The 23238-nt window shown below is 36.3% G+C and overlaps 6 protein-coding genes across 13 annotated transcripts; 4 read left to right on the top strand and 2 right to left on the bottom strand.

Annotated features, from left to right (window-relative positions):
* Window positions 1-511: 511 nt before the first annotated feature.
* Window positions 512-3609, top strand: LOC105160692 (DUF21 domain-containing protein At2g14520-like). 3 transcript variants are annotated; one of them, XM_088880162.1, is made up of 13 exons: window positions 512-961; window positions 1046-1122; window positions 1210-1293; window positions 1368-1481; window positions 1653-1742; window positions 1868-2007; window positions 2075-2162; window positions 2265-2338; window positions 2412-2560; window positions 2638-2843; window positions 2938-2984; window positions 3063-3267; window positions 3381-3609. In XM_088880162.1, the coding sequence occupies exons 1-13, from the start codon at window positions 781-783 to the stop codon at window positions 3420-3422; spliced, it is 1497 nt and encodes a 498-aa protein (XP_088736288.1). In that variant the 5' UTR covers window positions 512-780; the 3' UTR covers window positions 3423-3609. The 3 variants fall into 3 exon arrangements, with proteins under 3 accessions (XP_088736288.1, XP_088736286.1, XP_088736287.1); XM_088880160.1 differs by having other exon boundaries at window positions 3063-3609; XM_088880161.1 differs by having other exon boundaries at window positions 1656-1742; window positions 3063-3609.
* Window positions 3610-4608: 999 nt separating this feature from the next.
* Window positions 4609-7571, top strand: LOC105160428 (DUF21 domain-containing protein At5g52790). 2 transcript variants are annotated; one of them, XM_011077797.3, is made up of 12 exons: window positions 4609-4804; window positions 4962-5038; window positions 5114-5197; window positions 5271-5384; window positions 5484-5570; window positions 5690-5829; window positions 5913-6000; window positions 6253-6326; window positions 6410-6686; window positions 6834-6880; window positions 6965-7247; window positions 7372-7571. In XM_011077797.3, the coding sequence occupies exons 1-12, from the start codon at window positions 4624-4626 to the stop codon at window positions 7417-7419; spliced, it is 1500 nt and encodes a 499-aa protein (XP_011076099.2). In that variant the 5' UTR covers window positions 4609-4623; the 3' UTR covers window positions 7420-7571. The 2 variants fall into 2 exon arrangements, with proteins under 2 accessions (XP_011076099.2, XP_020548779.1); XM_020693120.2 differs by having other exon boundaries at window positions 4664-4804; window positions 4967-5038.
* A 256-nt stretch (window positions 7572-7827) lies between these two features.
* LOC105160694 (transmembrane protein, putative (DUF3464)) lies at window positions 7828-8445 on the top strand. Its single transcript, XM_011078174.3, has one exon. It carries the CDS (start codon window positions 7863-7865, stop codon window positions 8382-8384), a length of 522 nt encoding a protein of 173 aa, XP_011076476.1. The 5' UTR covers window positions 7828-7862; the 3' UTR covers window positions 8385-8445.
* A 2175-nt stretch (window positions 8446-10620) lies between these two features.
* LOC105160429 (heavy metal-associated isoprenylated plant protein 39-like) lies at window positions 10621-11909 on the bottom strand. The gene is made up of 3 exons (XM_011077798.3): window positions 11750-11909; window positions 11315-11390; window positions 10621-11187 (listed from the first exon to the last, which is right to left on the bottom strand). Exons 1-3 carry the CDS (start codon window positions 11753-11755, stop codon window positions 10802-10804), a joined length of 468 nt encoding a protein of 155 aa, XP_011076100.1. The 5' UTR covers window positions 11756-11909; the 3' UTR covers window positions 10621-10801.
* Window positions 11910-14565: 2656 nt separating this feature from the next.
* LOC105160430 (protein REVEILLE 6) lies at window positions 14566-18805 on the top strand. Of its 5 annotated transcripts, none has more exons than XM_020693609.2 (8): window positions 14566-14891; window positions 15289-15346; window positions 15982-16105; window positions 16188-16358; window positions 16467-16592; window positions 17674-17783; window positions 18090-18149; window positions 18383-18805. In XM_020693609.2, exons 1-8 carry the CDS (start codon window positions 14674-14676, stop codon window positions 18398-18400), a joined length of 885 nt encoding a protein of 294 aa, XP_020549268.1. In that variant the 5' UTR covers window positions 14566-14673; the 3' UTR covers window positions 18401-18805. The 5 variants fall into 5 exon arrangements, with proteins under 5 accessions (XP_020549268.1, XP_020549265.1, XP_011076101.1 ...); XM_020693606.2 differs by having other exon boundaries at window positions 16470-16592; window positions 18378-18805; XM_011077799.3 differs by having other exon boundaries at window positions 14567-14891; window positions 18378-18805.
* Window positions 18806-19395: 590 nt separating this feature from the next.
* LOC105160695 (receptor-like protein EIX2) lies at window positions 19396-22389 on the bottom strand. The gene has a single exon (XM_011078175.3). The coding sequence runs from the start codon at window positions 22387-22389 to the stop codon at window positions 19396-19398; it is 2994 nt and encodes a 997-aa protein (XP_011076477.1).
* Window positions 22390-23238: the final 849 nt, after the last annotated feature.

A 23238-nucleotide genomic window follows, 5' to 3' on the forward strand; every position in this document is an offset into this window, starting at 1 on the left:
ATAAATTATTTTTTTATCAAATTATTTTTATACATCTCCACACGCTAATGTATATGAAGATATATATTTATATTTTGACCACAAAATATTTGATTGGCTTACAATAAATGATGAATATGCCAATTTGGGTAAATAAACTTTCATTCAACTTTGTAGCTAATATCAATAAGTTATGTAAATTTTGATTAATTAAAGGATCTATTTATTAGATAAAAACAAACATAAGGTCTACTAGATTTGTTTTCAAATAACAAAAATCTACATGTAATTTATAACAAATATCAGAGAAAGTGATGTAATTATATTATGGCCAACGCTCTCATTTATTAGATTAATTTTGTTTCAAATTCTATTATACTTTTTATTTTATTTAATATACACGCGTACAAAATTTATATCGTATACTTTATTCAGTATAATGAAAAAGAACTCATTGTCATTTGCACTCCCTTCCATTTATTTGCCGCCTTCTTACCGAGTCTTCGAAGATTCGGACACAGAAAAGGTCTATTTCTCTTCATGTTTAACTTTGATGTCGTCTGTTTAAAGCCAAACAGCAGAATTCATCTATCTAGAATCTGAAAACGGCATATACTCACAATTTCTTTTCACATTTTTGGTCATTATCATCAGCAGTAGACATATGGCCATGCTCCTACTTTGCTTTCTGAATGTTTACTGTGTTCTTTCTCGTTGTTTGCTTCTGCGTATAAATGGTTTAAATCATCAGTACACTTTCATCTCCACACATTAATTATTCGGTAGACAGACGACAGCGCAATGGAAGAAGAGAACACGCCGTGGTGGGAACCACAACTATGGGTTGGCGTAGTCATATCGTTAATTCTTGTGTTGTTTGCAGGTCTGACGTCCGGTCTCAGTCTCGGACTGTTGTCGCACAGCAAAGTTGATCTTGAAGTCCTCGTGAAATCAGGCTTGCCGAAAGACCAGAAGAATGCTGGTTTGTGTGCGAGTTGGTTTTTTCTTTTTTCTCATTACTGATTCTTGTTTGATCGAGTGAAAATCCACTTATTCGTCGCTGCAGCGAAAGTTCTGCCTGTTGTTCGGAATGAATGCTTCCTCTTATGCACATTGCTGATTGCAAAGTCGCTGGCCACTGAGGTAGAGATTCAGGTCCAATTCAGTATTGAAATTTCGATCATTTTTACTTCTTTTTTTGTACTTATTGCAATTTGGGTTCTGTTTTAGGCTCTTCCGTTGTTCCTGGATAGGATTCTACCCTTCTGGTCTGCTATTCTTGTTTCAGTCATTTTCGTTGTGGCTTTCGTTGAGGTACGATGTCGTTACCATGAAATGTAAATTTCCGTAAAGATGTTAATGCAACAAAATCTTCATTAATGGTTCAGGTCATCCCTCAAGCCGTGTGCTCAAAACATGGTCTGAGTTTAGGGGCAAAGTTCACCTTATTTGTTCGGTTTCTTCTCTTCATTTTGGCCCCCGTTGCATACCCTGTCAGTAAGGTAACCATCAGCATCGACATTGCAATTCAAATTTTACCGTCTAGTTTAGTTCAAACTTCATTATGTCTAGTTCTCAAGACAAAAAACTCATTGCAACATAAACTCAATGTTAAGCCTTGATCATAACAGAAGATTATGAGTTTATGACTTGTCTTTGGGCTTTGTGAATAGCAGTTGTTAGATTGGCTTCTAGGCAAGAACCATTCTGCAATATTCAGAAGGGCTGAGTTAAAGGCATTGGTGGACCTGCATGGAGTTAAGGTTTGACCATCAAAACATCAACTAGTGAAATCCTCACAAGATGTCTTCTCTGTGTTGAATTTTACTCTCAACTATGTTGGTAGTGAATTGGGTTTCAGTTCTCATAGATTAGCATGATTTCTCAGGCAGGAAAAGGTGGAGATTTGACAGACGATGAGACAACGATTATAAGCGGAGCACTGGGCATGATGGAGAAGATCGCCAGAGATGCTATGACACCCCTGTCTAAGGCTTTTTCCCTTGATATAAATTCCAAACTCGACATGTACACGTTTGTCGAACCTTAGTGCTAATTCTGAATTAACCGACACTCATGTTAGAATTTTTTCTAGGACTACGATGAAGATAATAGCAAGCAAGGGTCATAGTCGAATACCAATTTACTCAGACAATCCAGCAAACATCATTGGCCTCATCTTAGTAAGTGAAACATATATATGGATTGTGGTTAATTTCTATTTGCATGGCTGCGTTTATAGCTAAGTACTGTTCAAGAACGAGCATAATACCTGAATGATTTAGGTAAAAAACTTGATCTTTTACCATCCTGAGGATGAAACCCCCATCAAAGATTTGACCATCAGGAGAATACACAGGTACTGCATATGATCTTTGCCAAATTATAAAGGCATAACTAGTAAATAACGATGCACAAGTAATGTGCTTCAGGGTATATGAAGATTGGCCGCTGTATGACGTGCTAAAGCTGTTTCAAGAGGGCCATGGCCACATGGCTGTGGTTGTTAAGTCTGAGAAGGATGCAAAGGAAGCATCTCCAAAATCCAGTAATAATAGCAATAAAGAAACCAATGCTGCGTGTAAGTTTTAGTCTCATTCAAAGAGCTCTTATGTTTAACTACTTCTTGCTGTTATCTTATGGTAACTTATTTTTCAGGCAACATTCATTCACTTGGTGAACTTCTATCTCATTCACCGGATAGTGCTATGAAGCGACCTCGTGGCCCTCAGCAGTTGAATAGATGGGAGGGAAGAGATGGAAACATTTCAAATGAAGAACTGGAGTCTCTTAAAAGTAGATTCATAGATGAGGAGGTCGTCGGTATTATAACAATGGAGGATGTATTAGAGGAACTTCTACAGGTGAGTATATCGGTTGGTTGTGTATATATATCACAAAGCTAGAAAGTAAAATTTGAGAATGCTCAAATATAATAATCTTGTCCTATGTTCTCAGGAAGCTATACTGGATGAGACTGACCATCACGTTGAAATCCATGACAAGTGAGTTAAGGCATTATCAAAGCAGCTTTTCCTGATTTAAACAGTGGCCATGATACTAATTCTTCAGTTCATTTCCAGAATCAGAGTCAGGTTTGTACCTTCAACAAGATCATCATCGTCCGCATCTCGAGGAACATCCTTATCCTCATATTATCAGACTCCTCTACTCGGCTCACCACTGCCCTTGTATGCATCTTCATCAATTGCTACTTCTCGTGTCAAGCCAACTGGGAATTCATCAAGATCATTCAGTGCCTATCTTAGCTCACTATCATTTCACCAGGTATGTATATCAAATTTAATAATGGAGGATAACCTATTATCATGATCTTTTTTTATGCAGAACTCTGTTGCTTTACCTCTGACATATCGATTCATAAATTTCTCATTTTTCAGTTCTCCTCAGTATCACGCCAGGACTCAAGAAGGTCGATATGAACCATTTTCAAGCACGTCATGCTTAGAAAACTCTTATGTACTATGTTGCTGTTTTTCAGGATTTTGATGAACTATTATTTCAGACAGTGTAGTTCTGACATAGTTGGAACTTTCTTGTTCCTTGACCCCAAGTGAACTTTTTAAATTTGGTATATGTGATCTAAGTCACCACTTTCTGATGTGTAAAGATGTTTATGCTCTCTGAGTATGTAAATGAAGACAAAGAATCCAGCACCCACTACTTAAATTACTGATGAAAGAAGTTTTCCCTCTTCAAACTTATTCATTAAATACCTTTCTTTATGGGGTTGCGAAAACTGCTCTCAAAAAAAAAAGAAAAGTGGTCCTAGATCGATTACACGAGCAAGCAGAGCAATCTAGTCAGAATCTTACACTAATTTTTTTTGTAACAAAGCGATAATTATACTAAATTCATCTGGTCGGTTGTAGATTATATTAGGAAATTGATGATTGTGATTCAACTGCTCCATCTGGCATCCATTTGGTTTTCAGCATTAACTAGCATCATCGATCATAAAGTATTATCATAAGTTATTTCAGGTTTCAGGTGTCTACCCCTTGTTAATGTATGCATAAAGTATTATCATAGGTATATCTTTATATATCTAAAGATGGAAATGGGGTTAAATGCAATTTACCCCTTGTTAATGGGAAAATGCAAAAAAATCCCTATGAAAAAACAGAGTGCTGGTCCAAGGAGCACCTAATAAAACTTTCACAGTGCTTACATATGAATGAACCCTTTTCATGAAAGAGCATCTGGATCCATTCATTAAGCAACCTGCTTGTTACCAAACACGCAATTCAACGAACTAGAAAGGCACTAACTAAAGAGGTTCTTACCATATCAAGGGGGTGGTGAAAAACATTTGATGACATAAGTGGTAAAAACTTCTTCTTGAACTGTAACTGTTATGTAAATGTATTAATCATTGTATCTGACAAAGAATCATAACATGTCATCATTCCCCATCACCCTCATAATCTTACTCAAAACTCAACTGCTCTTGGCTTTTGCAGTTGCCATTATTCTATCCTCGCTCTTCTCTACTTATATTCACTTCTTTAGAACAGAAGAAATCTTGAACTTTGTCCGTAACTGAGCAGACAACTAAAGCAGATTGCCTTGGTATCAAACTTTGCATCTATACTAGATTCTGATACTGATCATAGGAGTGTAATGGCAGCAAATGATGTCCCGTGTTGTGAAACCATGTTCTGGGTATATTTGATCATATGTGTGGGACTAGTTTGTTTTGCAGGACTGATGTCTGGCCTAACTCTTGGCCTCATGTCTCTCAGCCTTGTTGATCTGGAAGTCCTGATTAAAGCAGGCAAGCCTGAGGACAGAAAGAATGCTGGTGAGTTCGTTTATCTTCATCAACTGATAATTCTAGTTATTCATAAAAAAACCGACTCTTTACACTTGTCAAATAGTGAGCCTAGAATAAGAACTTTCTTTGTATCTTGGCACTTCTGTCTTCATGGGTTTTTTCGCAAAAATGCTAATTTTTGTAGCGAAGATTCTTCCTATTGTCAAGAATCAACATTTGCTACTCTGCACGCTCCTCATCTGGAATGCCCTCGCAATGGAGGTATATATTTCGCATTCCATGTAAAATATGTAGCTACAAAATACTGAACTGAACTTTGTTTATCTATCATGTAAGGCCCTTCCCATTTTCGTTGATGCTCTTCTCCCAGCCTGGGGCGCAATACTAATTTCAGTTACACTCATACTGGCATTTGGAGAGGTATATAATTTCCAAGAATACATATCAAGTTGCTGAGAGCTTTACATGAAACTAAGGTCATCTTTTCCTGCAGATTATCCCACAGGCTGTGTGTTCACGATATGGTCTGAATATTGGTGCAAGACTATCGGTAATAGTTCGACTGCTAGTCATAATTGTTTTCCCAATATCATACCCCATTAGCAAGGTAATAAAGTGCTCTCTCGGAAGCCAAGACCTCAATTAAATTCTTCTTAATCCTCACGTCTCATCCTAACACTAAAATTCTATCTGTTAATTCAACAAGCTTTTGGATTTGCTGCTTGGAAAGGGCCACTCTGCTTTACTGAGGCGTGCAGAGCTGAAGACACTGGTTGGCATGCATGGAAATGAGGTTGGTGGGGTTTGGAAGTTAAAACTTAGAACCCAGCCATAATCCTTTTATTGACTGAAAGTTTAAGCGAAGATAGCAATTTCACTGTCGATTCCTACATTCAATTCTTGTGCTATCAGGCAGGAAAGGGAGGAGAGTTAACCCACGATGAAACAACAATTATCTCTGGAGCTCTAGACTTGACCGAGAAAACAGCTAAAGATGCTATGACACCTTTATCTAGAGTATTTTCCCTTGATCTTAATGCTAAACTTGACAAGTATGCTATGTCCCAGCCCTTTTCTTCTCTATCAAAGGCATTTTCCTTTTCCCTGTAAACTGATCTTTATTTTGCATCCACAGTGACACAATGAGTCTGATAATAAGCAAAGGGCACAGTCGGGTGCCTATCTACTCGGGGAGCCCAACCAACATTGTTGGCCTTGTTCTGGTGAGTAGAACTAGAACTTGCCTTTGTGGCTGGTTTTCTTTTTATGCAAAATTTGTTTACGAATCTTTGTTCTTATTGAACTAAAGGATTTGCTAATGTTACTCGAAAGTATAATGGAAGTAAATGAATGCCTATTAAGTGATCTAGTTATGTTGCCTCATTCTTGCAATTTTTTTCCCTGCAGTTCTGTATGATGGATCACCTTATGTTTGTACATTTCAGTAATGTTTCTACTCATAAACCATGTATTAGGTCAAGAATTTGATTAAGTGTCGTCCTGAAGATGGAACCCCGATCAGGAATCTTACCATACGGAGAATGCCAAGGTACAAGTTCACTTGCAGTGAGCATAAACTTCAAGTTTCTAGTTCATTCTTGTGCTAATTGATTCCTAATGATTGTATGGCAGATTCCATGAATGTCAACCGTTGTACGATATATTAAACCAATTTCAGAAAGGGCAAAGCCATATGGCTGTTGTGGTTAAAAGTACTACTCCTTTGAAGGATGTTATAGTGAGTACAACTGTGAAATCTGATACATTGAAGAGAGATGTCAATCCCAATTCAGCACAGAGACAAACAGACATAAATGTTAGCGTTGATGGTTTGGCTTCTTTCTCTAATATAGATGAAGAAGTTCTTGGTATAATTACAATGGAAGATGTTCTGGAACAACTGCTACAGGTCACATTACATGAGTATAACTTTGTGATTTCAACTAAGTAAATTGCATTAGCAACATTAAACACGAGAAAACTTTATTCAATAAATATTCTTCTTTTGCTCACTGCACTAAACTTGCTGTGTGTTGTTTTTTATCTGTTTCTATAGGAGCCAATATTTGATGAAACCGACGAATATGTTGATGTTCACAACAAGTAAGTCAGAGCTATCTCAGTCATCTGCACCTTTCTGGAACAGTGAGTATTTTACCTGAGGATCCTGCTACTTTTCTCTTACAGAATCAAGATTAACCTGCTTCCCTCAGTGAAACTGTCATCAAAATCTCCGGGAAAGGAATCAGCTTCCCATATAAACTGGAAGACCCCAAATGCTTCCCCATATTCTTCTAGCCATCAGACGCCAATTTCATACCATCAGTCGGCCACAATGCGCTCACCCCTTTCTCCCTACTCTCAGTCACCAATCACCAGGCCAAGTCTTTCCGCTTCCCCTGGAAACTCATCGTCAAATTCTCCAGGGGGGATCACGTATCATCATTATGGCTCTCCCTCCACCTATCAGGTTAGATATTGGTGCCGTAAGTTGGAGACTTCTATCTTGCAGATGATGGGAAAATTAACAGTGAATTGTTTATGATGGTGCCTTTTTTCAGCATGACTACTCATAGTACTGATGATTCATGCAGGTTTCCCGAAAATCCTATGAGAAGCTGCGAAAGCCAGACAATTCATAATTCTATCTTGTGAAGATTACAATAAGCATTGGATTATTTCCAGGCCGTCCAGCTTAAAAGCTGCATGCCCTGATTGTAAGTCTATAAGTTAATGATTCCCTTTGCAAACATTTTGTTATTTGAAGAAGAAAAATTCAGATTCCGGCTGCCTATCTGACTGAGTCATGACAATCAAGAAAAATTTACAGCTTACAACATAGGAGTACTAAGTATTTCAGCTTAGAACTTTTCAAGAACATGGCAAGTTTCACATAGACTATCTTCCTAGTAAAGACAAAAAAGTGTATCTTGACCAATAATCAAAATCTACTTGTGACAGGGCACATTATTTAGGAGAATGGACAGCCATTCATCTGATCTGGATAAGATATTTCTAAACGCTAACACTATAATATACATAGAATTTCCTTAAACAAAGCAATATAAACATACTCTAACAAGCCATGAAAACTCTTACCATTCTACAACAAATCACACCTTCACACATCACAAAACCAACTCCATGGCCACAAAGCAACCCAGCCCCCCACCACAACCGCCGTGGGATACCGTTCCCGCCGCCAAGAACGTGGCGGCTGCACGGCGGAGCAAAAGGTAGAGAACCCATAGCCAGAAAGAGTAATTACACAGAAAGAAATGACAAGAATGATGATGACAAGATACCTGAGGTGGTGTGGGAGAGGATGATATCAAGAATCTTGTTCTCCGTTGGGGTGCCATTAGGGATTGGCTTCGCTTTTCTGCAGGCTTTTGGTGTGTTGAAAGAACAAGAACTGTGGGATGTGCCCAAATGGCTGCCATTCTTGACGACTTTCATTACTTTCGGCTCCTCGGCACTTGGCATTGCTTATGGCAGTCTGTCGACGAGCTTGGATGCAGAGGAAGAGGGCTCGTTTCTTGGGCTTGAACAGCTAGAGAAGAACTGGGCTGAGATGTGGGAAGAAGAAGATGAGAGTGGCAGATAGGTACATTTGAGTTTGTAGATTGTCATACGTTTATCAGTTGTTTTTGTTCCTTTTAAGTAAATCCGTTGCGCCGTAATTTCAATTATTAGAGAATAATAATAATTAATATATTAATTATTCATATTAAATATTTATAACAATCAATTATTTTCATTAGAAAAAATAATAATTATTAGGGTAAATTATAATCAGCTCCTTCTAACATAATTACAAATATCTATCTATTATTTTTCAAAAATTACCCATACTTAATTTTAACGGTCGTCCAATAATTAACCCAGTTCGTTAGTTTCCTTAAGTTTTCATCTATTTTTTCTAATGAGCTAATCGAAATGTCATTTGTAGAATACAAATTATAATTTTAATTTCTCTCTGAAAAACTTATAATTTTATGAATCAACTAGACATTTCTTTTTTTTTAAAAATTTTTCAATTCATCTATCTCGTCTGATTTCTTTTAATTTTTTTCTACAAAAAAAGAATATATACGGCAAGGTCAAAGTTGACAATTTCATACATACATTCAGTAGTTATATAATTTTATCAAATATCATGTGATACTTATAATTTTTCTAATAGTGAAAATGTGTTCGTAATTACATCAAATATGAACAGAACTCATTGTAATAAATTTTAATTATTATTAAAATAGACCAAAACTCATATATAAGTGGAGATTTGGACACATGGTCTCATAATTATGAAATCTCAATGTCATTAATACAATTAAATCTCATTGACTTCAAGAAATGTTTATTAGTAGAGCATATACAATGTAATTTAATAATAAGTAACTAAATTAAGACAATTTATTAGAGATAAGATTTCATATTATTATATAATAATTCCAAGTCCACACCATAATTAAGTGGCATCGGAGTGAGTGTGTCAATCAATTTTCTTTTTCTTAATTTTTCATTGCTAATTGTCTATTCCAAATTATTCGAAAACTAAATTGACTAATCTCAACAAAAAGAATTTATTTAATAAACGATAAATAAATTACAATCATAACTCATTTTAATACATAACACCAATACATTAATACGACTAACAAAAATAAATAAATTATAATAACTCACATAAAGTTTGATAAATACTCAAAACATATTATGAAAACTCAAACTCATAAATTCAAACTTGTTTATAAAACTTCGATTTTAATGTTAACTGCTAGTCCCAAAACACAATTGCTAAAAAAAATCATAAATTTCAAAATCCTATAAATTCACTTAAAATTCCAGGTGACGTATGCGGATAGCAGGGACTAAGATCCAAGCACTAGTTACGGAAACGGCGATTGACCTGCTGCTCTGCAGTGTCTTTCACGATAACGGCATTTTATGCTATTATTGCTTGTCCGCATCTATCACTCACTCCCGTTAGGACCACTGCCAATTATTATACCACGAACTCGAAAACATCTACCGCCCGCCGTTTGTTATTGTCAAAGGTGGCCGGCTGGGTGGACGTTTAACTAACAGAAGTAAATTTCCATCATATGATATGACAAAGCCAGTCGTGAGGGAATTAAGATGATTCCAAGAAGAAAGAGTTGTAATAATACTAAGCTTAATTGGTTTGAACTACTTTTGCAATTTATAACGTGTTCCGCATAAGTATTGACAAATATTCATATCATTTTAACTACGTCACCTATTATTTTATTGTGAAATTGAATCAGATCTTTTCGTGTAATATTAAATATAATAGGGAGCTCTTTCTCTATAAATTATTGAACTGTGAAGATCAATAACTGAGAATAACAAAAGGAAGGCGATGGTGTGTGCATTATTTCAGAAAATGCAAAAGTATTTTTGTCTATATTTGTAATATAGGAGAGTTTTACCTAAATTGTTAAAATACACTAGATTTCATGCAATTTAGCCTTGTGTTTTTGCCATTACCGGAAGAGTATAGTTGTTAAAGGTTTGTATCATTATTATTATTCTTTGATCAATGTTCGTTTGTCTTATCTTTTATCACGAGTATTGAATAATTTGAAAAAGCGCATTTGAACATTAATGGGACTTGATCAAAGGGAAAATGAGACTTCTTGGAAGCATTAAAGACCCATAATTGGTGTATTTTCGTGTGTAATTTGAACTCCCAAATTCAAATTCAAGATGCACTTCTCGTATTGACCAATCACATCTTTGAGAAATCCTCAAATTTACAAGTCAAGTTGAATATGCAGCAAAATTCAATTTAATTTTCAATCTCTTAGACCAAGAAATAAATAAAAGCAATCATAGCTTTTTCTATATACATAATAAAACTTAATGCCCTCTTCTTGAATACACTAATCTTGAAATTGCAATTAGGCCCCCCAAAAAATAATAATAATAGAGTTGACCCAAAACAAATGATTCCTTATTAAAAATAACCCATAACCTATGAATTAATTTCCAGAGTTTTCAACAAATAACACAACCATTGGGATCCTCCTCCACACTTCTGGTATAGTACGGCGGCGGCGGCGCCGCTACCGGTGGCTGTGGCTGCTGGTAAGGCTGATACTGATGATGGTGGTGGTAGTAATAGGGCTGTTGATAGTAGGCTTGATAAGCCTTCAACAACTGGGCCGCATCCTCTTTTGGGGCATCTTTTTTCTTGTCGTCTCCTTTCTTGGGCTCCTCCTTTTTGGGCTCCTCCTTTTTCTTCTCGGGCTCTTTCGCCGGCCCAACAGACAGTATATCTGCGTTGCAAAGCTTCCTCAACTTGGCCACCACAGCCACCGGATCTATGTCCCCGGTGACAGTCAGCTTCTTGTCCTTTGGATCAAGTGCAATTGACTCCAACCCTGCAGAATTCAAGACCCAGAAAAGTAATTAGCAAAAGGTCGTGGGCTGTTTCGGAATACTGTAAAGATCTGGGGTTCACTTGAAAATTCAGATCTTAACAAGTAGTAGTATAGTAGTGTTGAGTACCTGAGAGACCGGAGACTTTCATCATGGCTTTTTGCTTCGTTTTCTCATCAGCAAAGTCCAATTTCAAAACCACTTTCTGCAACAAGAAAAGAATCCAAGTCAAGAATTTACATCAACGATCAGTAAAACCTTCCTAGTTTTTAGCTACATAGGATCAGAAATATATATTCGTGTTATTTATTTAATATTTAAGTAAGAAAAACCCTATATACATGCATGTGTACAAAAATCATTACATCTCCATATAGTGTGATTCCTAAAAATGGAAGAAAACAATTACTATGAACTCCTCAACTTTTGTACAGACAAAAAGTTGTAATAACAAAGAAGTATGAGTTTTTAGCATCAGAATCAGAATCTCAAGGGGCAGACCAGAACCAGACAGATTCCAAACCAACGACTTGAAATTAAAACAGACAGTAAAACAACACTGACCTTCATTTCGTATTCTTGAATTTGGAGATCTGAGGAGAAGGTGTCTTCGATGAGAACTAAAAGGAATCTGAGAAATTAATGTAGCGGAGTTGTTGCCTGATTCTTCACATATATATATATATACATATATAGATAGATGACGAAACCGAGTCAACTCAAGTCAAGATGACCAGTCTACCCTCAAGATTTTTCCCCAGACGACTTTGTTGAATTTCTTTGATGACCATGCCGTTTGGAAGATTCGTCGAGTGGTGGAACTTCATCTCTTTCTGCGTCCCTTTCTGGGCCCACCGTTCCTCGTTCCGGGAAGCTACCCCTGTGTGGCCCAGAAAATGATTTTCTTTTTTTTTTCCCCAATTGTTTTGTCATTTTGTTTCTTTTAATTTTTCATTTAGATAAAAGGTAAGTTTTTATAAACTCAAGTTTGTGTTAATTACAAATATTTTAAAATATCCCAATTTTTTATAATTTTAAATATCTCATTGTTTGAAAACTTGTAAATATATAATTTTTTAAATAATAAATAAATATTTATAATTATGACAATTTCAAAAAAAATTATTGTATTTATTCTTAAATAAATTATATTAACATTCCAAAATTAAATTCAGTTATACAAATATATCATACTCTTTTCGTAAAATTTTAACAATATATATTTTTATATTATAATTATAATTACAAATTCACCCCTTATTTAATATTTTTTTTTTATATAAGTACCTCTGAAGTAATCCCTTAGGATTGTATCACTCACATTGTAATCTTTATTCAATGAACTGAATCAGTAAAAAGAAACTGAGAACATAATTTTGATTTTATATTAAACATAACATTGAGGAGTGGTGATATAATTTATTATTTTAATTATGAAAGTGGTGAGTGGTGAGTTTTATGTGAGGGGTGATGCGTGGCGTGGGTGATCACGTGATTGAAAGTCAAGCTATAGTCATGGTCGCTCCATTTTTAAAGCAACTTTGTGCATGGTTGGAGGTGGTAAAATAGCCTTTTGATGTTTTCTAAATATTAAAATATGAGACGAGAAATTTATTTTTCTTGTTGGTTCTATATTTCAGTTTAATTATATTGTAAGATACTAATATGTCATAAAAGATAGCTGTCCTGTCATTTCAGTCACACCCTTCCCAGAATTCAGTGACCAATGGATAATGGTCGTTTATACACAACTTATGAGGGTACCGTAGGATGTTGAGAGTACAGACAAAAAACACAGTACAATTCACAAGTACTTAAAACGGTTGGTTTGGTGGGCCTAATACTTATAGATTAACAAACCCCACCAACACAAAGAACCCAACCAAGATTTCACTATTTAAAACACAGTCCATAATTGTCCTGAATTGGGCTGGATGTTTCAGGAATCTGGGCCACTACACAAGCCCAAATACCTCATTTTACAAAAATCAATTGTCACCCCTTTCTCAATTTAGTTTTTAATAAAAACCATCAATTCTTGTATTTCACCCCTTTCTAGTACTTCTTGTAATGTATGATGTTTTGCTGTATAATGATGTGGACTTGGCTTTTAATGTGCTATTAGTGAAAGTTAAACTGAAATTAATTTAAAAATAAGTTTGGAACTTCTATAATTGCTCAGGTTTGTTTTAATTAAAATAAATATCAATCGAGTTTGAATAATTTAATATTTTTAATTATATTTTATTATTTTGTACTAGTCGAATCGAGCTTGAGCTATTTTGAAAGTTTATTGAACAAAATAATTTATTCAAATTTGATGCATATGCCTTAAGGAGGCCAGCCCAAGAAGAAAAATAAGACCCAAGACCAGTCAATATACTCCTCAGTGGCCTAGAAGACCTGACAACCCGAGAAAAAAGACGAAGCCCCAAGACACCCCTAGATCCAATTTTTATATACAGTCCAAGAACGAAGATCAATCCAAAGGCCTACGTTTGACAATCTCCACCTGGCAAAGACAACTAGTTTCCTAAGTGGCTACCACATCATACTACCTCAATCCTAAAAAGATAATACAGACAAAAGAAGATTCTTATGAGACTAGGACTCCCAAACGACTAGGGCTTCTAGGCAAGAGCCCCCTGTTGATGAGAGGTCTCCCCCCAACCAGAAGATATGCGATCATAAGTATGATAACGAATAAAGGCAAATCATAGTCTATCTAACCACCTTTAACATTCCCCCCCCCCTCCCCCTGAAAATGAAGGAAGAAGTACAAAGCCTCATCAGGGGGGTACCCATCTATAAATACAGATTTTATCCCTTAGGTGGGGGGGTACTTTTCAAACTTTTGAGCATTGTTGTTAACATTTATCGAATCACTCTCTTGTGAATTTGACATACTTTCTCTCATAATTTGATCGTTATATTTTGATTTCTTATTACGTTTCATTTTTACAGTTATCTTTTCTTAAACCTAATAATAGGTTGGCATCGAAGTACTGACGTGTTATTTTGCAGGTCCGTTTCTTAGAATCTTATACTTATTAGCCTAGATACAAAATGATAGTTCAAGCTTATTAGACCCGTGCTACTTTTGCACGCATCAAATATCAAATAAATTTTAATCAAATATCAAATGACTCAATTTATTTTTCATCCCTAAATTAAAAAATGGTAAATTCAGTACGTAATATGGAATTTTTATTTTTTGATTAAACTATTTTTAGATACTTATTAAGATGGATGGATTAGTTAAAAAAGGTCGACGTGGCAAATGCTTATTCGTCATGTTCTGAAAATAATTCTAAGCCCAGCAGCAGGGAAACCTAACTCCTAGAAGTCGGCTCCACATAAAAAATGAAAACAAAAAGGGAAAATGCAGCGCATTACTTCACTGCAACCCGACCGTGTCTCTACGCAGACCCGAACCCAAGAAATACACACACTGAAGGTGAAACCACACACGCTATCGCACCCAGCGCATGGTGTCACTGAACACAAGCCCACGAGAGTGCTTCTACTTGGATCCTACGGGCATGGCTTTGCCGAACCTCGGCTCTTTTTCCTCTCCCGCAGCCGGAAATACGACTTCGCCGGTAGAAGACCCGAGTAAGAAGGTCCGGAAACCGTACACCATAACGAAGTCACGTGAGAGCTGGACTGAGCCGGAGCACGACAAGTTCCTCGAAGCACTCCAGCTGTAAGTTTTCTGGATTTGGGAATTTGGGATTTCGGAATTTGTTGTCATTGATGAAGTTAGGGTTTTGGAGTAATGTTGAAATGTGGAGCAAGAGTTTGTTTTTACTTGTTTGATTGAATTGGGGTAAGGCTTATTTGAGCGATTTTTGGGGCTCTGGAGTTGTTTTACGTGGGTTTGATTGGAATTGCTTGAAGTAAGTGGAGGGTTTTGAGAATTGTACGTCTGGACGTGTTTGATTTTTGGGTGGTTTTGAGTTTTCTTCTTAAACCTAATGCTCCTTATCTGGGTTTACATGAACATTTTGTTCAGCAGGGTCAAACAAGTTACTGAAATTTCCTTTTCCTTTCTGGGTAAATTGTTTGGGTTATTTATAAGGTCATTTCTGCTGATTCTGTAGATTTGATCGTGATTGGAAGAAGATTGAAGCATTTGTTGGATCTAAGACAGTCATTCAGGTAATTTCATGTACTTCATGGCTTCCTTTCACTAGTAGGGGATTAATTGTTTTTTTGAGCAATTACCTCTAGACAGACATATATGGGGACATGTGACAGGCCGACAGCGCCTGTTTGCTTTCTGGATTAACTTCTCCAACATCTGAGTTTGCAAGGATGGCTTTTAGGGTTGAGGTGGTCTTTGTGACTAGTGACACCTTAGCTAAGTCTAATAAAAAAAAGATATCTAGTTGCATGAAATGGAAATGCCATTGTACTTATTGTATGCTTCATGGTGATATGTAGTACTCAGGTTATAAGATTGTACTTACAGAATCCAAATTGATTGTCTGGTAATCAATACTACTGAAATCTTCTAATAAGAGTGTCACTGACTGTGCCCTCTCTGCTTGTCAGCTGGTTGTTCTTTTGTTAAGTATACTTGCCATCTTTTCGTCAGGCACATATTTCTTATCGACGGCTTTCCTGTACTTGACTTTGCTGCTGAGTTCATCCCAATTATGTCAATTGTTTTGTAATTGAATTTCGAACACTTTGTGTATACTCTGTGAATAAGTAATTTTTCTCAAGATTTGGTTATGATAGTGATTATTTGTTTATTGCTAGTGATATGTGATGAGTTTGTAACCTTGTAGATACGTAGCCATGCACAGAAGTATTTTCTTAAGGTTCAAAAGAGTGGAACCAATGAACATCTACCTCCACCTAGGCCTAAAAGGAAAGCTGCTCATCCCTATCCACAGAAAGCTTCGAAAATTGGTAAGAATATATTATTTGTATTAAGTCTTGTGAAGTAGCTAATCTTAAAAGTAATGTAGCTTATTTCTGGCTACTTTTGAAGCTCCGGTGGTTTCTCAAGAGCTATCATCATTCCATGCATCCTCTGCTGTTCCTGATCCTGGATTTATAAGGAGGCCAGATTCTTCTGCATTAGTAGGAAATCCAGATACGTCCATACCTGGCTGGACAGACAAACCTGTGCACAGTACCAGTTTTTCACATGTCACTAGAGGTTTACTTTGTTTCTGTGTCTATCAGAAGATTCAGATTATTTTATTCAATGGCTTTAGGGATTTTTCAGTGTCTATATAGAACTTTTCCAATTTATGTTCTGTTGCAGAAGATGCTAGATCTGCTGGACAGTCACTGCGTAACATTTACTCTTGTGGTAGTACTGAGAGCACTCCAAGGACACGGCCCACAGGTGACAAAACCAAACAACTGAAACTTGAACTACCAATGACAGGTGCTCACATGTTTGTATTGGTTGGTGGCTTCATGTTAGTGATAGTAAGACTTGAAAATAAACAAGGGATTTAGCTGACAAAGAAAGGGGAGGGAATGAAGTCTCTACTTTTAGGTTTTCCCCATCCTGTACAAAGCACTAGTATATCACTACAGCGTCGTATCTATCACTCCAATTTGGGATTTCGTAATACATTCAAGTATCATTTAGATGGTCATAGTACTTTTATTGACTTCAAATTTACTAGTATTTTATTTATGGTGGTCTGTAGTAAAGTCTAAAAATTCAAGAAAGCCTGATGAGCATAAACTTGATGCATAATCCAAGAATAAAAGGCGAGGCGAGGCCATAGACTTCCTAGGTGCAGAATGTTATCATTCATCCTTTATCTGTTAAGATGATTTTATGTATGTTGGGCACTGTATTGAGCTTATCTTGCATTTGGCGACAAATTTTACATAAAATTGTTATTATGCATAAATTTGGTGCATGGTAAATATGCTAAATAATACATATTTTTGGGAATGCCAGCACTCTGAAGTATGTCAATAAGCAAACATGCAACATGTACACCAGCTGCGGGCTCTCTAAGACTTGCCACAAGTAACAGGATTCATGCATAATAACCATCTCTGGAGATTACAAGGCAACAGTCAGATGAGATTATTAGCTCAAGAGATTCTTACAAGGCACCACTCATGTTATGCATGAACAGTTACCTGTGGCAAGTCATAGAGAGCTTCAGCTGGTGTAAGTGTTGCATGTTTGCTTATTGGTATACTTCAGAGTGCAGTCATTGCTAGAAAATATGTATTATTCAGCATATTTACCATGCACTGAATTCTCCTGCTGCAGTACATGCCCGCTTTTCTTTTATCCGTCGACATGATTCCTTATTTGATGTTGAAGCTTCCAACATCTGTACTTTTGCTTTGACAGTTTTGCTACTCTATTTTTGAACCTTTCTCTTTGTCCTGTAATTAAAACTACTGTAGTGATATGCTACTGTGTTATTTCTGAACAGTTAGTATCCTTTATGCATTTGATTATTTATCAACCTTTGTTTCTTTTTTGATTGCAGTTCTTCCTGATTTTGCTCAAGTATACAGTTTCATAGGCAGCGTCTTTGATCCAAAAGTGACTGGCCATTTGCAGAAACTGAAGAAGATGGACCCAATTGACATTGAGACGGTATGGATTCTATGTTTGGTGGTCCTCTAACTACATTTTCATGCAACAAAACTATACGACTCTGGTTGAATTACTAATGGGCTTATGAAATTTTAACGGAGATAAGGAACAGAATAAGTTAATGGAAGGATGACCCTTTGAGTGCTAGCTGTCCTGTCCCTCTGGGTCTCTCATACATGCTTTTTGGTGGAAACAGAATGTTATTTCTTCGCACAAAAACATTCAATTTTTAATTGGCAGCAGATGTCTTACTTGTATGCTTTAGCTTTGTATATATTTTCTTTCCTCATGTGGGCTCTTGAACAGGTATTATTGTTGATGAGGAATCTCTCCGTCAATTTGGCTAGTCCTGATTTTGAGGATCATGTAAGTGCAAACTTTTTGCTGTGTACCAAGTGTTGGCACAATGGCTGCTTAAGTAGGGAACTCTTTGTTGCTGTTTCTTTCTTTTTTCCAATAACTATGTCGTAGTTGCTAATTTGCACATGCTTATCTGTGCTTCCTCCATCTTTTTATGTAATTGGTTTAATTTTGAATTAATTATTACTGGGTACTTGGATATCATGTGATCTGTCTAAGATACTACTGTTGCAGAGAAGGCTACTTTCATCATATGAGATTGACCTGGAGAAGGACCATGCTTTTGACGGAGCCGATCCCATCCTTGGTAGTCATCCTGAAGATGCGGCCTAATTGGGGCGTCGTTGGTGTGTTTATATTCTTTTGACATCTTAGGAATACTGTTGATCAGTCATCATCATATTCATGATGATTGTTGGCCTAAATGTGCCTGCTCTTTTGATATCAAGATGCGGGCTAACATTCAGCGACGTCCTGGAGCTATAGAAAGTTGTTAAATCCTATACATGTAATTACTGTTTCTTGTTATAACATCTCCTGGCTGTGCAGTTAATGTATCTTGTACATATTGACTAGATAAAATAAAATGAGAGTAAATTGTATTGCGGGAATGTAAATTCTGAAAACTGGTTTGTAAATGCAAATTTTGATCCACTTGTGCAGCTGTTTCTAAGGATGTCAGTTTAGTTTGTTGATTAATCTATATGTAGAAGAGATGAGCTGCTTCATGTATGAATTTAAATTTCATTTCAGTAAAATCTGCTGCACTGTGTGACCTCCTGTGTTTTCTGTTTGACATTTAGAGAAATAGTTTGTGTTTTCTTTTACTATTTTTACGTATTCTGAAAGATGGAGTTTAGTGTTCTATATCCTGCTATTACCAAGTAAAGTGCGCGCTGCGTCCAGGTGGAGGATCGATTTCCAGATCAGTTTACGAATGACAACCACCTGGTATATTGAATCTTTGATTTTGAGAAAAAATAGTCATGAGAAATCAAGATATACGTTTGAGGTAATAAAAAATCCAGAGATTGGTTCTTGGTCAATGTTGATGTTAGTACAAAATATTATTAGTACAATTAGTGTTACAGATGAAGGAAATCTTAAAATTCTAAATAAAAAGAAATAAATACTGTTTACTTGGATTATGAATTCCTAACAATTTCCATTGTTGGCGAACTGGGCTGTCGAGAGCTCAAAGAAAGTGTAGTTATCAGAAAAAGAAAGCAGAACATAATTAGAAAGTACATGCTCACTGATTTTGGAAACATTTCCACAAACGGGCCTCTTTAGCTCTATTCCTTGGAAAAATAGATTCTCCAATGCTGTCCAAGTGCTTGAAAAATGTATATCTGAATCGTTTGTTGAGCAATATTGTTCCAAGGATTCCCCAAAATCCAATAATGAAACCAAGTCCGAGTGTGACATAAAATCCTTGTGTTATAAACCCATCATCTTCAGATTCTCCTTTTGTTATTACATTGCCACTGTTGACTTTTGAATTTGGATCTTGATAAGATTCATCTCCCGGGCAAGACTTATTGAGTGGTCTTCCACATAGGCCAGCATTACCTACATAAGCTGATACAGGAAAAGTAAGCCCTTGACCGTTCAGAGGAATTCTTCCAGACAAGTCGTTGTAGGACAAGTCCAAGACTCCAAGGTGGCTCAGAGTGCCAAGACTAGTTGGAATACCACCTGAGAGGTGGTTCCTTGAGAAATCAAGAAAATTCAAGGACTTCAATTGCCCGATGTCTGAAGGAATGGGTCCGATTAAATTATTCCAGGAGATGTTGAGTCCCACCAAACCAACTAATTTTGTGATGCCCGAAGGTATTTCACCTGCTAAATTATTGTTTGAAAAATCGATTAGCTTCACGAGTCCCAAATGATTTGTGTACTTCACCTCCATTCCTTTCCACATGAAATATGCACTTTGAAAGGATTTGATGTTTGATATTTCCCATGTGTAATCTGATGGAACTTGCAATGTGCCCCAAGGGTTCGAGAATGGATCAGGATTCAAGTCTGTAGTCATAGCATTGAAATCTTGAAGACACTTTGGTATAACTTCGGAAATCTTGTTGGAAGAGATGTCTAAGATTTGAAGGTTTGCTAGACGACATAGACTCCAAGGCATGCTACCATAAAACGCATTAGACCGAAGGACAAGAACTCTTAGCTCAGGGAAGCTATCCCCTATCCAATCTGGTATTCTCCCAATAAGTCTATTATCCCCAACATCAATCATCTCCAAACTCGTGCAATTCCTCATAGATGTGGGAAGTTCACCTGAGAGACTATTGCTACGTAAATGCAGCAAAGTGAGGGAACTAAGCAAGCCAAATGAATAAGGTATCTCCCCGGACAAGTGATTGTTTGCTAAATTAAGAAATCTTAACCACCGAAAATTGGCGAAACAATCAGGAATCTGGCTAGAGAAATGGTTGTCTGAGAGGTCGAGCAACCCCCACTCTTGGACATAGCACAAAAAATCTAATGAACCCGAAATTTTGTTTCTTGATATATCCAATGTCGTTGCACGTAGACGAGAACGAGGTACCAAGGCATCTCTTAGTCTTGAAACACCGTACATTTGGTTGTTTGATGCATTCAGATGTATGAGTCTAGGAGATACGAGAACCAACCAGCTAGGTAAGATGTCTGAAATCCCAGTATTTGATATATCAAGATGTTCAAGTTCTTTCTGTGTTATGATCCAGGCAGGAAAATATTTCCCTAGTTTACAATGCCTCAAGCTCAAATAACCTAGTTGGAAAGTAGGAACCCAATAAGGGTCGAACTTGACTTCCAGAAACGAGTTAAAAGATAAGTCCAATACTCGTAACTGAGAGAGGCTTCCAATGCTTTGAGTTAAAGTTCCATTAAACGTATTATTGTCTAGATGTAAAAATCCCAATGACGAAGAAAATGATAGATCAGGTATTGGACCACTAAGCCTGTTTGAAGACAAAGCAAGAAAATCAAGCTGGGGAAGTTGTAGGTGGCCTTCTTGGATGGATCCATTCAACTGGTTTCTCTCAAGTCGTAAATGAATCAAGGAAGAAAATCCTGACATGTTGGGGAACAATCCACTTAGATTATTCCAACTCAAATCAAGGTACTTTAGTTTTTTCTGTACCGGCCCAGACAAATTCATTATTAACTCGGAAAAGTCCACAGTCAAATTACTTCCATACATGACTAAGCTTGTTAAACTGCTCATATTCCCAAAATACTTAGGAATCCCACCTTGGATATCGCATTGACTGAGATCAAGAAATTCAAGTAACACCATCTTCTCAAAAACATCAGAAATGGGACCAGCCATGCTGTTACCAGCTAGATTGATAGATGTCATACCAGTGCCGCTGAAGTTTGAGAACCAACGGAATAACATCATGATTGATGGATAAGAGTTTGATGAGAGATCAAGAATGGCAAGAGGGGCGGAACCATTGATTTTGGGTAGCAAAGAAGGAGATATTTCTGGGAGAGCTCCCTCAGCCAAGTATAACTCTTTTAAGGAAGTCAGCTTGCTTAGTGGTTGTAACCAATTGGTTGCTTTTGAGAGGTTTGTAGAACTCAGGCCAAGGTGTTCAAGTGAATGAAAACTAAGGACCCAATCAATGTTTTCACTGTAGCAGTCGTTGTAGGAAATATCAAAATAGAGCAATTTGGATAGGTTCCCTATTCGACGTGGGATTGGCCCACTGAAATTAGAACGAGCAAGATTGAGATACCGTAGTTTGGTGAGTGAAGCAAAGAACTCAGGAATCGGGGCATGCTCAAAATCATTAAAACTGAGGTCTAAGTATCGCAAGTGCTGCAATTCAAGTAAAGAAGTGCTAATCTTACCTTGTAATTGACCCAGATTCAATTGTGTGACATGATTGGATCTATTATGACAGTGAACTCCCCTCCATTCACAACAGTCATCCCTTTTATCATCATCGTTGCCCCAAGAGGTGAGTTGACCATAAGTGTCGACAAGCTCATCTTTAATGTTGAGAAGAGCTTGTCTCTCCCTGTCCCAGCACCTGACGGCTCTATTGGTGTTATTGAGTTGTGAAGAATGTACGAGGATGGACATGAAGGTTACTGCTACTAGTAACAGGACAAGCAACAAAGCAAGAAGCCGAAAGCACTTCATTTTAGAAGTGATGGTTTGTGGGATGAAGTCAAATATGGCTGAGTTCTGTTTCGGAATTGGATGTGATCGGTTTTTGAGTCTCTCTTGCACCATTAATCTTTGAGATATTCTTGTTTTTGTTTAAGCAAAAGTCAACAAAGAAGACGACATTCGAACTTGACTTAGCTTAATCAATGTAAATCAACCCTACAAGATAAACCCATAATGGCTCTTTTAATTATACGCGGATTCTAATGCATTTTCTATTCAATTCAATATGCATATTTTACGTATATAATAACCACATTCATATATTTTATTTAAAATAATATTATATACATATGACATGTCTATATTGAATGACTTTTTATGTACATAAAGTGGGTATATTGATTGGAGTTGGAGAGACAATATATACGTCTCTCTTTAATTCAGAAAAAATAGAGCTATATGCCCATAATGCTTGACTAAATTTATTTAAAACATATTTTTAAACTCATTCATTTATAAGATGTTGTTATATTATTATAATCTTTTAATATATTTTTTAACAATATATAAGCTCTGAACATATTTTATAAAATATTTTAAAAAGCTTATAAGCTCGCAAAACCCTTCCAAGTTGGTAAGATTAGACTCTATAACTATAAGATCATTGGTTCAAACCTCATAAGAGGGGGTTAATTATTATTTTTTATTATATAAAAGAATAGATTATATAAATATAATTTAAATAAATTATATAATATTTAAAAAAAGAATTTTTTTAAGAAAAGTGCCATGTTGTGGATCAGATCAACGACATTAAATTCATGAATTGAATTCATATTTTTATTTTTTTTATAAATTAATTATATTTAATTAATTTTTAACAATATATTAAAATTTTAAAAGTACAATGTTAAAGTTATATTAATTTTAAAATACAATGAACTATACAAATGTAATAGTGTATACTTTTTT

This window comes from Sesamum indicum, linkage group LG4 (genome assembly GCF_026168435.1).
Source record: "Sesamum indicum cultivar Baizhima isolate 11 linkage group LG4, ASM2616843v1, whole genome shotgun sequence".
NCBI classification, from domain to species: domain Eukaryota; kingdom Viridiplantae; phylum Streptophyta; class Magnoliopsida; order Lamiales; family Pedaliaceae; genus Sesamum; species Sesamum indicum.